Source organism: Aptenodytes patagonicus, chromosome 11 (assembly GCF_965638725.1).
Source record: "Aptenodytes patagonicus chromosome 11, bAptPat1.pri.cur, whole genome shotgun sequence".
Lineage (NCBI taxonomy): Eukaryota > Metazoa > Chordata > Aves > Sphenisciformes > Spheniscidae > Aptenodytes > Aptenodytes patagonicus.
The window spans coordinates 16,895,220-16,910,973 of NC_134959.1; the positions used below are offsets into that span (position 1 = coordinate 16,895,220).

Sequence of the window (15,754 nt, forward strand, 5' to 3'; positions counted from 1 at the left end):
TCAGCTCTCTAGTATATCCAGATCTCTCTGTAAGACCTCTCTACCCTCGAGGGAGTCCACAGCTCCTCCTAGATCAGTATCATCGGCAAAACATGTCTCAGGCAGAGACCTGGCACAGCTTCACTCCAAGCATCCAACGGAGCCCTCAGGCTGCACCTGGGCTGCTGCAGGTCTGTCCTGGGTGCCCACCGCCTACGTGGGGGGAGACCCAAGCTCTGCCGAGGTGTCCCAGTGTGAGTGGAAGGTGGCTGGTGAGGGGCTGGGGCTCCTCAGTGCTGCCAGGCAGCACCTCCAAGGGGCAGCAGCCTCCTCGGGGAGGAGGAAGAGGAGGAAACACAAAGCCCAAGACCCTAAAGAGCTGCTGCAAAGAAGCAACATGACCTTCTCTACCAGTGTCCTAGGTCACGTATTTTTTTGTAGTGTGGAGGGTTTTTTGGTACTAGATGAGTGGGCTACAGATTTTAGGCCACCACTGCAGGCACACAGGAACACGCCCTCTGTCCACAGGGACACCACAACCTGCAGTGGGTACGAGCAGCAGAAAGAAGCCCGTGGTGTGAAGCTTTCCCTGGTGGCTACAGGTCACGAGTTAATGCACCCGCAGCGTGTCCCAGAAACACGAGCGCTCTTTGGCACTGGAGATTTTAAAGGCCCAGGTAGAGAAATATTTGTCAGGAGTTTAGAGGGGCTGAACAGATCCTTCCATTCCTCATTTCTTGTTCTTCTGGGGATGAGGGGACACCTGCAGAGGCTTTGCTCTTAAGGAAGGATCTCGGAGCAACTCTGTTATGTCAGAAACCTCCCAGCCCAGCCACCACAGTAGTAGGACCAGAGAGAGCAGAGTGAGAAAGGCAGCAGCCTCAGGGAGCCCCTCCTCAAGGGGGCAGTTTGATGCACTTTCCCATTTGGGGGAGGCAAAAGCTACTGCTGTGACTGACACACTTCAGACCCCCCCATAATGGGGCAGGACTCTTGCCTGGGGGATAGCATGGCGTTAACTCATCCTGATTGTCGAGGCCATGTAATCCACGCACATCTTGGCAAAGTCCCACTCCAGCACCCCGTAGTAAAGACTGTAGAAGAGGAGGGAGATGCCGAAGTCCATTGCATCTTCTGGTTTGATGTAGTATCTGTACCTGGAGTGCAGGCCTGAAAGTACTCAGTGGACTATGTTCAGCAGAGAATAATGACCCATGCCAGCATGACATGTTAATTACAATATTCATGAGAATTAATTTACCAGATTATTAAAATAAGTGTATGGGAGAGATAATAGACTTGAGGGAAATTACAGAATCAGGTAAATAGAGACTTTTTCAGCTCTTAGGAAGCTTTCAGAGGAGCGTTAGGGCCAAGACAAGCTTAGTATTTGTATATGTGGGTTGGATCCCTGAAAGAATTGGCTGTAATATCACAGTGCCACCAGGATGATATTTGCATGGTGTACCAGGCTGTAAAACTAAGGCAACACCCAATTTACATAAACCTCTGAAAGGCAACAGGGAAGCACATGCTTAACACAGACTGTCTGTTAACCATGTGTTTCACAGCTTGATAATCAGAATTAAATGCTAGCATTATATTAGCCAGATGTTTTCCTCAACAGCACCCTTCTGTGGTTCCTTTCCATTATGTATATAGCGCATGTGGTATGAATTTTCTACCCCGGTCAGAGCTGTACTTAAAGATCACCCCAAACAAGAATGTGCCTTCAGTGCAAGTCATAAAACTGTATCAGCTACAAAAGGGAAATGAAGCATATTCCCTCATCTCTGATGGAATGATCATTGCTTGTATTTTTTGCTTCTACCAAAGCTGATTGTAAACCTTCCCCCCAGATCCTCCCACCCACAGCAGTTGACTTCAGCAGGAACAGGACCAATCCTATTATTCTCAGACATGGCAGGTGTTGTCTGACCAGGCTTCAGCTGGAGGAGTAAAAAACTATATTCAGTGTCTGAAGATGCACCCTTTAGATTGCATTGACTGAGAAGATATTTCTCTTCTTGAAAGGAAGTAGTTTCCACATAAGTAAGAAATGCCTCTGATTCTGCAGATTCTTAAGTGCTTTATTCATTGTATTTTCCTACTCTGACTTTTCACACAAAATAGGCTATGTTCAAAATAAGCAAATCATAAATGATTTTTTTGTTGCAAATTTCTGTCCAAAAACCTTAATAAGCTTAGGTGCTCCTCATATCTGTAGAGTAAATACAATATTTTCCAACATAAATGTTAATGTCCCTTTTGAACATGAAAGATATTTGATTTAATTTTTTTCTATTAATATAAAGTTATGTTAGCCAAACAGGTAATTTCCAGTTCTTACCCTTGCAAGAGTTTGTGATTGGGAAAAGGACCTGACAGCTTTGCTCTTTAATGAAATTGTTTCTTGTGTTCATTGTACATACTCCCGAACCGCAAGTTCTTTCAGGGTAAAAACCCGTATGGGATCTTTTTTTGCTTTCCATTCTTCCAGTTTTTCTTGCAAAGACAGAAAATCCTTGCCAAGTTCATACGCCAAAGCGATCATTGTTTCTAACAATGGAATATAATACCTGTGGCTGGTATGCACACGAAGGCGTGATAGAGCTTTTTCTCCATATTCAAAGGCACTTGCTGGGTTTTCTAGGTCCTTGTGGCACACCACGATAGCAGAGAGAGTAGGGACAATTGAGGCAGGGTTGCCTCTCGTCAGCCTTTCCTGCAGACCAATGACTTCTAAAAGGATTTCCAAAGCTTTGGTGTACTGGCCACCCCGCAGGCAACCATATGCTTCCTGAAGCTCCGGCCTTGTTAAAAAGTCAATAAATTTTTTTGATCTTCGGATATATTTCATAGAATATAGAAGTCTCAAGTAGTCCTTGAAGGCTAATTTTCTCTCATTGATTATTTCTTCTGTGAAGTTCCCTGTTAGAGTTTTTTTGGGAAAGGTCACCTCTTCCATTTCTTCACTAAACTCCTCCAGCAGATTTCTGTGCAGTTTCTCAAAATCTGAGTAACGCCGTTCAATTACAGACTTGTTGCTGTCAAAACTCCCTGTTTGCAAAATGATGATTTTATACATCTAAGCACAATAAAACAGAAAAATAAGCATGAGAAGGACATTCTAGCCCCAGTGCAGTCAGATTTAGTCTGTTACTACTTTGAAAAGACTTTGTGCTTGTATATTCCACCAGCCGAAACCTTCCTGCACCAATTTTATGCATGTAATTTTGTATACTCCTATGGGTTATAGCAGTGCTGCTAAATTAGTTGCTGCCAGAGATTATGGTGCATGCTCAGTGTAGGCCTGATCTTTGAAACCTGCAGCCATCAAATTAATAGTTCCCACCTTCTGCTGTTTTGGACTTTTGTCACCAGACTTAGCCTTAGTATGTAAATAAGTTGTAGATAAACAATACACTAACAGATCCCATCCCGCAAGGTGCTGGGAATGGTGAACTAGACTGAAGCACGTAAAATCACTTACAAAGCATTTCTGTAGCTGTACTTTGTTTCTAACAGCCATGGCTGCTGCAATCAATCATCTTCAGTGAACTGAATGGATTTCCCAGACTTAATATTGTAATGTAATCTATTTTACATTGGTCGTAATACTCAGAAATGTTGTTTGTATCGGACATTTCTAGGGATTTGAGGGTGTTATTAATGCTGTGAAAGAAGAGGGAGTATTTGGCAGTAATGTTTGGTGTGTGCAAAAATAAGATGGAGCAAGTCCAAAGCCTTTTTTCCCCTCTAAATCATTGTCTTGTTATTCAAACTTACTTGGCATATAAATAATGCAAAAAAATGTGACATTTCTACAAAAATCTGTTTGCTATCCAAAATCCTTCACCAACAGCTAACAGCAACGCTGTCCCACATTAACAGTACTCAAGAGTATGTCTTCCTCAGCTCTTCACTAGCCTGAAAATGACTATAATAAATGTGATATTAGAAAAATAGCTGCAAAATAAAATTGTGTTATGCGTTGTACAAATAGATTCTCTTCTGGTCCTGATCCAAGCACAATGATGTTGAGGAAGGGCCAAATCCCTAATGTGTGTAAACCAGTGGAGCTCCACTGAGGCCAGTTTAACTGTGTCACCGTGCACCAGCTAAGGACACAGACTGTTGACCTTGCTGGCTTTTGGACGATGACCGTGTTCACATTCAACTTCACCCTGTTCCCATTGAATTATACAGGAACTGGAGCAGTTCTACTCATGCCAGTTTTCTTTGCTGCTGTTGAAGGGTGCAAACCAGTACTAGCACTAGTGTCTGTCTGATTATCTTCCTTGTTTTTCCTTAAAGAGAAATTCTCTCTTTTAATCTTCATAAATGATCTTTACAAGCGCTCCTTGAAAGGTTTCTAAATTTGAGCTGACTTCTCTGATCTCTTTTCATTTGTAAGCACTGTGACATTTTCCTATACTTTGTCCTGCTCCCTGCTGAAAAGTGTATATATCCCTGATGCATATCCAAAACAATCATAAGAGCAATTTTTTAAGCTATCATTTTATCAAGGGCAGCTAAGTGAATAATTTACAAGTACTTGTTTTTTTATTTGTGGCGTGTGCATGAAAAAGGGAAGAAACCAATTAATTAGACTACGATTCAAATTGGCTAAATTTTGTTGTAATGTAAATCGTTTGGCCTAGGCGTGTACTTATGACTAAGTTTAACTACTTGCACATACACTGCACGATACTCTTGTTCTCCTACAGTTATACTAAAATAATTTTTAACTATTCAACAAGCTGGACACTATTGAGTGTATGCAAGAATGGCATCATCTAAGTAGGTGTGTATAGCATGCAACAAGATCTTAGGACAGTCTCCAGAACATTTACCTGCTTCAAATTCTACCGAGCTGCATCACCCAGTATCAGCAACACTAGTATGATTCTTAGCATTTTTTATCTACAGATCTCAGAGGTTGTTGCAAACAAGGAAAACATCCCTATCTGAATTTCACAGGAGTACTGAGACTTGCTCTAGATCAGTCCTCCTGAAGGCCAGGAGCAGAATCAGAAATAAAAACCTAGTCTCAGTACTGTGAGTAAAGATATAAAAATTCAACCCATTCTGTTGTTCCTGTCCCTCATACTCATGATTCACCTCAAAAATATGACAGAAATATGCCATCTAATGGAGCTCTAGGTAAGAAAGGGGAACGATCCCAAGCAATCTAGCTGGAGGATGTCTTAGACTTTGTCAACATCAAAGAATTTTGCACTTGTGCTAACATAAATCTCTGATGTGGAAGTTATACAAATGCAATGCAGCTGCTACAGCAGGCTAGCTCAGTGGAAGTGTAACTATATTGGTATTTTTATATCTGTGTGAATTTCCTTAATGTTGACGAGCCTCTGGGTGTTAAGGATACTCACGCTACTAATTTACTTGATATCACTTTTCCACTGCTGCATATTTTGTGAACTGATTGTCAGAGGGTTTTTTTAGGGGCAGATCCCACCAGCTATGCCCATGGGAGAACAGGTTCTACCTGGTATGATCATGGCTTGCAAAACTTGGCCCTCGGTAAGGCTTTCATGTAATGAGGCATGCTGTGTGCTGTGCAGACCCCTGTAGAGTGAATAAAAATTAATGATCTTCTTACATATTCATTTCTTAGCTTACCACATATTTAGATAAGTGGTGCTCTACAATTCTGGTTGATGGGATTTCGAAAAGGAGTTTGACTTGTCTGCACTGGCGTTTTTCATTCCTCCAATATTCCTGAAGCTCCTTAGTGGTCATTGCAGAGTTGGGACGTAGGGATGCATTGGAATCTAAAAACAATATATTTAGTATTTCAGATTACAACCTTTGCCTTTGGAAAGAAAGATCTTATGCATTTACTGTGAAAGGAGAGCCTAGAATTTCTGTTGCTCTAACAGCAAGACCTAAAGACTGATAAAATAAGTAATTTCACTGCTAATAAAGACAGGTCCAGATTCTTTGAGGAAAGCTATTGTGGTTTGAAATCTTGAAAGACACCAAGTGGGCTGCAGAATACAAAGTTATAGAAAAAATACTGACAAGAAGTATTGTATGTCTAGGTTGTAACCTTGGGCACAGTCTGAGCAGGAGGTATGCTTCACCATCCCAGATGTAGCCCTATGAAACGCCAACTCAGACTTCTGAATCAGATGTTTCTCCAGGCTTTGTTGCTAAAATGAGGAGATAGTACAATGCAGCTGCAAATCCAGACATATATTCAAATACTGACCCTATTCAAATATTGGGTTTGTGCAGTAACAGGTGAAAGCTGAGAAAACATGAATATCCTAACCTTAAAGGAGAAACTTGGATAATCAGCTCAGCTGAAGGAGGAACTCTCACATCCTCTTTTTCTTTTGTAGCTGAACTGATGCCACAGTTCAGCTACAAATATTTTATATACCCCCCTTCCTTTCTCTCTCCCCTCACAGTCATATACACATACACACACAGAGACATATATACATACGCATATATAAAAATGTAGGACAGCTGGTTGAAGAGTTTGCTTACAGGGGAATTTGATGTAGCTTTTCAAAAGGGTGATTTCTCTGCCTTTGAAATCTACTGACAACAGTTTTCATCAGGTGGCATATAAGCTAGCAAAGTGGATAAAAGAAATGGAATATTTGTATTTTGGTGGGCACACCAGTCCCAATTTCCAATCAATAATGCCTCTGTCAATGCAGTCAGCTGAAGTCAGTCTGCAATGTATCTAAACATTCAGACAATGGAGGTGAATGACCACAAACGAATGGGAAGATAACAGCTACATGCAGAAAGAAAATTGTAAACGCATAGTACTCCTTCAGTGGCCCCACTTTTACATGTTCTTAATCATTTGGCCATACAGTTTCAATTATCAAGGCCTTTGGGGTTTGGCTCAATCTCCACAGAGCATATATTTCCTAAGAGATGTGGTGTTTATGACATCTTTGCAGGCTGAAAATCTTGATGAGATTATATATTATTTTGGATTATATATAACATTTTATTTAATAACAGATGACAGCAATCTTAGGCATAGTAAAAGTTCAATGCTGCCTCTTCATAAGGCATGTGAGAGACTACTGCTTGAGATTAGCTTCAATCTTGGTGTCCTTGCTGGTACCGCCGAGAAGTTCAGATTTTGTGATGTACAGAAAGTGCACTCCTGAGACAGGCCATCTGATGATCACTGTTTTGGTCCCTGGTGTGTAAATTAAATCTGGAATACATTTTAGGCGCAATGGATTTAAAATGAAAACTCTCTGTGTATATATACACACCAGGATGTGCATCTGTTTCACTATTGCTACATGATTACTACAAGTTTAATCAAGGCTTATTTTCAGTGGAGTATAGCAGTGTAAATCTGGACTACTGCTGCAATAAATAAAGCAAAGTTTTTTACATAAAAGATTAATGGCATAAATAAGCTACATGAAAAATAAAATTAAAGGATAGCATCAACCTTGCAGGTCATCTTTTTCTGGATTTTCTTTTCTCACTTGACATGAAATTTCAGCTTTGAGTTGATTTTGTTCTTCATCAGATGGACTTGTGGTAGAAAATGTAGTAATCCTGCTTACAGCTTCCAACAGTTCCCTTTCTGCTGTGCAGTGTAAGTCTTGGTCCATTGCAAGCTATCACTGAAAGATTACAAAAAATACGACATTTCTTAGTAACATGCCTTTAGAGGATCCAGTCTGGTAATCTTTTTTATTGACTTACTCATTGTTCTCTGTGAACTTGTATGAGGGCAACCATAGTTTCATAAAAACTAAAGTAATAAATAGAAATATCTACATAGCTACCAGTGAAGAACCATTCCTATTACCATTACCACTGAAAGTGTTTGAATATCTTTTTGGCAGATTAAAATCAAACATGAAAACCATAAGAAGTTATGTTGAATAAGATTAGATGAGGAACTCCATTCTTATCTGAGAATTTTGTCATCAACTTCAGTGGGGGCAGATTTTTTCGCCTTGTATTTTGCCCTCAAGCTTGCAAGTATGAGTTCAGATGAACTAAAATCTTGGAGATAATTAGTACAACTAGCAGCCTGGCTCTCTTATACTGCTAGAATTTACAGTTCTCAGGACTCCAAAACCTGCCATCTGTTCTTAATCACAACTTTTAGGGCAAAATAGGGCGATATCTAAAATAGTATAATACTTTCGTCATATTTCATAGTTTCAAGTTCTCTCCAGAGACTTGTCTCTCTACTGTGAGAACAAAACAACTGAATTTGACAATGGCTAGGTGGAAGGAGAAAGGAGTTTTCTAATTGTTGTACAGAAGCATTCTCCCTTTACTTGTCTTTTTAACCTATATACTGTGCTTGTAGTAGATCTGTATGCCTGTTCTGCTAGGACTACTATTTTACCACATGCTGGTAAAATGCCTAACACAATATACTCCTACTCCATAGACCAGATTGGCCATTCTGCCACATAAATATCTCCCCAGAATGTGTTGGTTTTTTTTTTTTAAATCCTACCTGTTACATCATTGTGTTATACTAGCAGTTGAAAAAGTTCTAAGAGCATCCTAACAACTTTGCCAGGGTGCTGTGTTCTGTTAGTTAGCATGAGAGAAGTGTTGCTCACAATTCAGCCAACGGGTGAAAAGCAAATAACAGAACAACCTACTTTAAAAAAAACCAAACAAGTCTCCCTGCTACAAATGTAAAAATAATGCCCAAACAGTGGTTATTAAGTAATGAGAGGGTTTAGGACAGGGATGTTACTACATATCATTTTGCCTCCACTTGTTTACCACACAGTTATGTGACGCTGGATACAGAGGTGAGGAATCTCCTTCAGCAGACCTATTGATTTCTGGCAAACTGCAAGGCTATAAAAAGAAAAGCAATTACTTTCCCCACTGGAAATAATGGAAGTGCAAACCACTCTCCTCTAACAGAAACCCTTCCTTTGCCTGGCTTGGATAAACACGTAGATACACATTGCCACCCTCCTTAATAAAAGCATCATTATTTTTGGACTTCGGACTAGGAGGTGGAAGTTCTCACTGTTCTCCTAGTCCTCCTTAAGATCTGCTTTTTGAACATGAAGATTAGCCACCTACTTACTGTCTAACTGCTCAGTCTTTTGAAAATCATGACAGTTTATCCCAAGAGCATAAACTTGCAAATATTTGTTTTTGATGTAAAGATAATCTCAAATACAGTACATTAAATGAGGAATCTGAAAATGGCCGAACAAATTTACGTGACAACTTTTTTCTTGGTTGTGAGTTGGTATAATCTTATAAGCAAAATTGTACTCATATTCAAGATATATATCCTTATATATAACTTTTTATACATATGTATATATGTGTGTGTATATAGAAAAATACCACTTTAAAACATGACTTACCAGAGAAACACAACACACTTGCAAATAGAAGAATGCAGAAGTGAACGTTATGATATACAAGTCTTCTGCCTTGAATATGTCTGCCTTGAAATCTATCTGTGCTTCATATAAACAGTTTCATTTTCACAGCTAAAAATAATTGTAAGCTCTTTTAACTAAGCTACTATTTATTTTTACATATTAAAAAAATCCAAACCAATACAAAACCCCTGCAACAAATTACACAATTTTACTTCAAACAGACACTTATCCTGTTCCGTTTCAGGGTAAATGCCACTCCAACTGCTTCATTGAGTTGTAAGTAACACCAGAAACTGAAGTGCACGGAATACTCACCTGGAAACTGCTGAAGAGCTTTTAGTTGTGGTGCTTGTGTAGTCTGTACGAAGTCATGAAAAGCCTGCTTCGCATTTTCAAAACACAGAAAAATATGTCTGTATTTTCTTCTAACAGGCACATTCTGTGTTTTACAAAAAGGAAGGAAGAACCCTTGATTAAATCAGACTTCCTCATCCAATTGGCTCACTGGTTCAGTGCTGACTGATTACGCGTGAAATTTCCTATCTGCCTCGAACAGCCCTTGTGCTGTCTGCGGGCGAGGCACGGCCTGTTGTCCGCAGTGCAGCTCCAGCAGCAAGGGCAGGTTTGCAAATCCGAGTGTCAGGATTTGCACATGTACTGTGCAAACGCAAAGTGTGGCAGAGGGAAGAGTTCAACAGTAAATACAATTACAAAATCAGTGAAAACTCTGCATGGATTTCTCAAACCAAAAATACACACTTAGCAAAAGAGAGATTAGGAAACAAGAGCCAAAGATGTAAATGTACTTATGTGGAAAAATATGCCCCTTGGGACATCTTTAAAATACATGCAGTTCAGAAAAGAAATTGCAGATGGTACCACAATAAATAGCCTCACTCTATGTAAACTTGCACTTCTGAAAGAAATCCCGATTCTGCACAGTGCTTAAACATATGATTAATTTCAAATATCTGCTTAATTAAAGTTCAAAAAGGAGCATTATCATATCTGACATGACTACTAAACTTGAAATGGGCTGATGTGTATGCCTAAAATTAATCCTGTGCTTACATTCTTTGTTGAACTGAGGACAAAGTGAAAAAGAATGACGCATTAATCCACATGTCCTTTGGCCCAGATGCTTCCTTTTGCAGTTCACTTAACTTTGGAAATTTGCTTTAAAGCATCAGGATAGCTATTTCTGGGGTAAATAATATAGACGCTATCTTTTTTTAGTAATGTAAGTTTCCCCATTGCCAAAGCTCGCTCACTGAAAAACCAAGCGATTTTAATGCAGCACAAATGTGGGAGGCAAACATCCAAAGGACCACGTGGATCCTGCCCCATACATTCCTTTAGAGCAAACAATTTAAAATAATGTAAAACCAAGGCCATAAACTGGCAATGCTTCTCTTCTGCTTTATTTGCAACATAAAACAATGCCAACTTTAACTTGGACTCAGTCTAAATGTAGAAGTTTTGCCAAAATAGCTGTCAGAATGATGAAAAATCACTCCCATGCAGCTACAGCCATACTGGCAAAAGCCCTAGTGTAGATGCCGTTATATTGGCAGAGTCCTTCAGCCAGTTTAGCATGTTCCATGCAGAAAGTGATTTAAGTTACACCAGAAAAGAAATCTGTGCTTGCCAATACAGCTCTAAGGTGTAGCTATACCAGCCAAGCCTTTTAAGTGTAGACAAGGCATGGGTTTCTGGCTCAAGTCTCAGTCCTTTAAAGTTAGATTTATGGGTTTGGTTACAATTGTGAGCAAAAACCAAGGGGGATTTGAGCGCATTTCACTCACGCTGACAGTTCACAGATGTATCTAAGCTTTGAATTCTTAATCTGTTAATTTATGTGTTGCCAAAAAGCAATGTATTATTTTGTGATGCTTAGTGCTATTGTCCTGCTCTTGATAAAGCTAAAAGAAAAGAGGAAAGTATATTTTTCAGTATATTAAGTATGACCTCTTCTTTCAATTATTTCAGAATAAGTAAGTCCTAGTCAAATTAACCTGGATGATTAAAAAAAAAGTGAAATCTGTTATTATGAGCATGTCTGACTGATATGAAATAATTTACAAATCAAGGGCGTTCTGCAAGAATTCTGCCTGCCTCAGGAGAGCCAGCTGTAACAGTCACTGCTGGTTCTTGAACGGGTTCCTCGAGCCCAGAAGCCATGACACCCACAGCGGGTTTAGCAGGCTGCTCCTCCTCATCCTGCTCCCATGAGCTTGGGTTTGGTCCAGACAGCCCCTGGCCCTTCACTGGGACCCAGTGTTGTTACCTGGCAGCATTTTACTTTCCTAAATGTCTACTTGATTAGCACATTCAAAAAAAGTGTACGGAATACAGTGGTGTTTGCTAGCGGAATGCATAACTAGTATCTTTCTTTTTATATTCTCAGTTCCACTTCCAACAGTCAAATACTGTGTAAAGGGTTAAGCAGTGGAAAAGGGGAATTTTCACAATGGCAGCATACCATTCTGAGAGATGGGCAAGTGCACTTACACCATCAATTTATCTGACTATTCATAAAACTGTGGTAAATTTTAATGGAAAAGCATGTTCTGTCATAGTCAATGATGGAAAAGGGATCCTCATGCACTGGCTCACTCCGAGCTTGTATTCTGTGAAAGCACTGACTTTGTCTGGCATACATAAAAAGCACAGTGTTAAAATGCATCTACCAAGGGATATGGAAGAGTGCTCTGCAATAACATAGGAACAAGGCAAGGTTAAAATCGTAACACTGCAGTGCATAAAAGTGGTTGTCACAGGAGTTAGGTCCCCCATGCCGATTTAAGATGAAAGGGCTCGTTTTGGGAAAACTAACCTGAAGGTTTATGTCTAAAACTTGGTAACCAGCCACCAGATGAGCTAGCCCTGCGATGCCATGTTAAGGATGCCTGTATTGAAAGACCGTGTTTGTGCTTTTGATAGTTAAAGAACCAGAAGGGACTGCTGCAATAGTGTAAAACATCCTGCCTCGATTTATACCCTGATTTAGGCAGTTCACATTTTCCCAATCAGATAGGTTACATAAACCCAGACAGACACAATATTTAACCATAGAATACAAAGCTGGTATCAGCTTGAAAAATTGTGAGATAAACCAATGTTATATACAAACTGCAGTTTACTGCCAGATTTTATTGAGATTTTATTATAGGCACAGCAAGGTCTTATTCTTGTTAAAGAATGTGGCTGTAATTATCCCCAATACAAAATACTCTTCAGCTTCTGTCCCAAGGAACACAGCTTCAGGCAACCTCATAGAGCCTGTGCTGCTTTTCCCTCTCAGGCCCCAAACTACATAACTAAACCTTATTTACCAAATCATTCATTAGAACTGTAGATAATGAGAAAAAACAAGAGCAGGCAGAAATACCTAATATATTTATCCAAGCCCCCTTTTATCACATAACTCAGATTTAGAAGGTGCTGTAATGTTGTCTTTGATGCTTCTACAAGAACCTTTCCTCTCTTTTTTTAATGCAGCTGGATAAATACCTACCTTTTCCATGTTTCAAGTAGCAGAAAAATTCAGCTGTTCTGCATAAATATTCTGCACTTCTGGGGTGATGCTGTGATAAATGAATATCATACTCCTATCCTGGCACAGAACAAAATTCTGTTCCATGCTATTTATATACTGTTTAACTGTATAGTGTTATGTCATTTGAAAGCGGAATTTGTTTACCATACTTCATTATTACAAAACATGTCTCTCTTAACAAGAGTGTGGTTTAAAGAAATAATTTGCTGTTTGATGGCAAGTATCTCGTGCTGGTGTTACTGACAGGGTTTTCAACATGAAAGAAACTTAACAGGCCCATTTTACGCTGCCAAAGCCCTGTTATCTACAACTCCTTTATACTTCTAAAGGAGTATGAAGGAGCTTTAGAGTAAACAACAGTCTTGGCCTGCCTTTCATCTGTGGTCTGTCGGTGACACAGAGCTGTAATGCAAGCCCAGTGGGTCAATAGGATATTAACTTGGGTTTGATTTCACAAGCACTATTCTGTCTGTAGAATGACAGACTTTCTAAATGGTCTATGTTGGTCATTTTTCCTGCTGAAATCAGAGGGTTAAGTACATAATTACATGGACTAGAAAAATATTTTTAAATATTTGGTTTTGAGTAATTAGGTATACCACATGTAGTCATTCCTATCTAGTATTCTGGTTATTTTATTCTTATAACGTGTCTGTCCCCTTTTCTTCTCAAATATAATTATGGTGTACTTAGGCTAATACTTATAGTCATGTTCCATGTGCAATTTATTTATACCCAAAATGTGAGCGTAATGGAACTTGGGATAACAGGATTTATAGCAGGCATGCTAATGCGTTTTGTAGTAGCATAAAAGGCAGCTCTACAAATGGAGGAAAATGCAGCTGCTGTGTATAGATAGCCACCTTGAGGATCAGCAGAGCAGAACTGGGGTTTACTGTGTGCCCTTCTGCAAAATGAAGAAATGCAATGCAAAAATCTTAGCATCTTTTCACTACTACTTATTGTTTAAAAATCAAACATGACTTTAAAATGCAATTTTGCTCTTAAGTGACTAAATAAAAAGATTAGTGTGAGCATTCTTTCCATAGTAGATGGAATCTCATCGATTCCTCAAATAAACCCCTGCTGGTTTCTGACACTTGGACTGTGTCCTTTCCACCTTGCACACAACCCACACTAACAAGAGCCTGTGTGGCGCCTTCCCATCTTCCTACCAAAAGCCGTGGTAGTGACCCACATCGCTTCAGAGCTCAGACGTGGGCACTCCAGCCCTGCTCTGGTGCTGCACTGGATCTGCTTACTGACTGTCTCTAGATTCTGGAGATCTCTAGGGAAACAGGATTAACTGGAACAGCCTATACTTTAGCTAATGTTGAACTGCATGTTACTAAATTAGATAACAACATGTATTAAAAGAATGTTAAAGATGCTAAGAAACCAGGAAAGCGTTTATTTGTATGTCAACATTATTGTAACCACCTTAGGTACATGATCATATGCTATTTTTTTCAAAGATGCTTCTTGGTAGGAAGTCTATTTCTAGTACAAAGTTTCAGAAGTGTTTTTAAAACGAAGTTTAAAGCACCAGTTTAGAATACTACGCGATTAAAAAAATATTCTCTAAAAATAAATGTTCTTCCGGAAATGCTGAATGCGTGACTAGAGCCTTTAACATAGCCGTCCTGTTGAGCAACTCTTCTATTCCGGAGTTCATTCTCTCATTCGTTATTTAGGAAGAGCTCACTGTGTATAAAAAACACCGGTGCTAAGTGGATAAAATAGAACAGCATTCAGATGACAGTCACATTCAAAAGTAGGTCGGTTAAAGAGAAGCTACATTTGGCTTTTATTAAATCAAATATTCAGCAGCATTACTTACATTTCTTGAGAGCAAAAGTATTTCAAAACTGGATATTGAAGCCAGACCAAGTTTGACATTCATGAACAGCCTCTAGGTAATTCTACAGCAGCGTGCTTCATGAGGGACGCTGCAGTGTACTGGGAAACAGCTTGGCGAGTAACAGCGCTGCAAAAATCGCTCTCGCGCCTTCTCCAGCAAACACGAAAGGCCAATTAAAGTCAGTCAGCAGTTTTTAACCCGGAGAGGTTTCTGACTGCGAACTAGGCTGCCGTAAGGTCCCGAGAGCTCTCGTTTTTTCTCGTCCCCGCGTGTCTCATTTGCAGGGCTGCCGGCTTGCCGGGCGGAAGGCAGCGCCCCACGGCACCCCAGGACGCCGGCACCCGCCGCCTGCCGAGCCCCGCGGAACGTCTCCCGATCCGAGGCCCCGAGCCGCCAGCCGCGCTGCGGCGGATCCAGGGCGAGACACGGCCTCGGTTCACCCGTCGTGAGCGCTAAACGGCTACCGAAAAGCCCTCCCCGGGCGCCTCCCGGGCATACAGGCCCCAGGCCGCGCTTCGCCGCGAGCCAAGAGGCGGGACTGCCGCCCGCCGGGGCGACCGACGCCCGCTCAGGCCGCGGAGCTGGACACACGCGTGCGTCTTTTCCAGAGAATGCTGGAGAGAACCGGCCCGACCCCCGGGCAGCTGAGCCCCCCGGCAGGAGCGAGCCCTGAGGGACGGCACCGGGTCGCCCGGCCCCGAGGCGCAGCGCCTGCGGCCGCTCCCGCGCAACCGGTGCCCGGGGCCCGCTAGCCCCGCCTGCGCCGCCAATGGGGGCGCATGCACGCACCATCAAATCAGCCCCGCCGTAGCTCCCGACGTCCCGCCTTCGCGCTCTGGACGGCCAATCAGCACCCTCAAGGGGGAGCGTTCCGCCAACCGCTCCTGTCTGACCTTCCCACCCCCTCCTCTGCGGCTCATACAGTCTTGATGGAGTGGAAACCCCCGAATCGCCTCG

General features: G+C 41.1%; 1 protein-coding gene across 3 annotated transcripts; it reads right to left on the minus strand.

The window, feature by feature from the left end:
• Positions 1 to 2,054: 2,054 nt before the first annotated feature.
• Positions 2,055 to 15,613, minus strand: SNX20 (sorting nexin 20). Of its 3 annotated transcripts, XM_076349284.1 has the most exons (5): positions 14,777 to 15,604; positions 9,693 to 9,816; positions 7,442 to 7,619; positions 5,626 to 5,777; positions 2,055 to 3,067 (listed from the first exon to the last, which is right to left on the minus strand). In XM_076349284.1, exons 3-5 carry the CDS (start codon positions 7,605 to 7,607, stop codon positions 2,399 to 2,401), a joined length of 987 nt encoding a protein of 328 aa, XP_076205399.1. In that variant the 5' UTR covers positions 7,608 to 7,619; positions 9,693 to 9,816; positions 14,777 to 15,604; the 3' UTR covers positions 2,055 to 2,398. The 3 variants fall into 3 exon arrangements, 2 of the variants coding, with proteins under 2 accessions (XP_076205399.1, XP_076205400.1); XM_076349285.1 differs by lacking the exon at positions 9,693 to 9,816; XR_012996294.1 differs by lacking the exons at positions 2,055 to 3,067; positions 5,626 to 5,777; positions 7,442 to 7,619; positions 9,693 to 9,816 and adding an exon at positions 14,325 to 14,662 and having other exon boundaries at positions 14,777 to 15,613.
• Positions 15,614 to 15,754: the final 141 nt, after the last annotated feature.

Coding starts and splice junctions, on each gene's coding strand:
- SNX20 (XM_076349285.1), bottom strand. CDS start 7,607: ATGGACCAAGACTTACACTGCACAGCAGAAAGGGAACTGTTGGAAGCT. Junction 5,778..7,441: donor AGAAAAAGATGACCTGCAAG/GTTGATGCTATC, acceptor TATTGTTTTTAG/ATTCCAATGCATCCCTACGT. Junction 3,068..5,625: donor ACCACTTATCTAAATATGTG/GTAAGCTAAGAA, acceptor TATTGTGCTTAG/ATGTATAAAATCATCATTTT.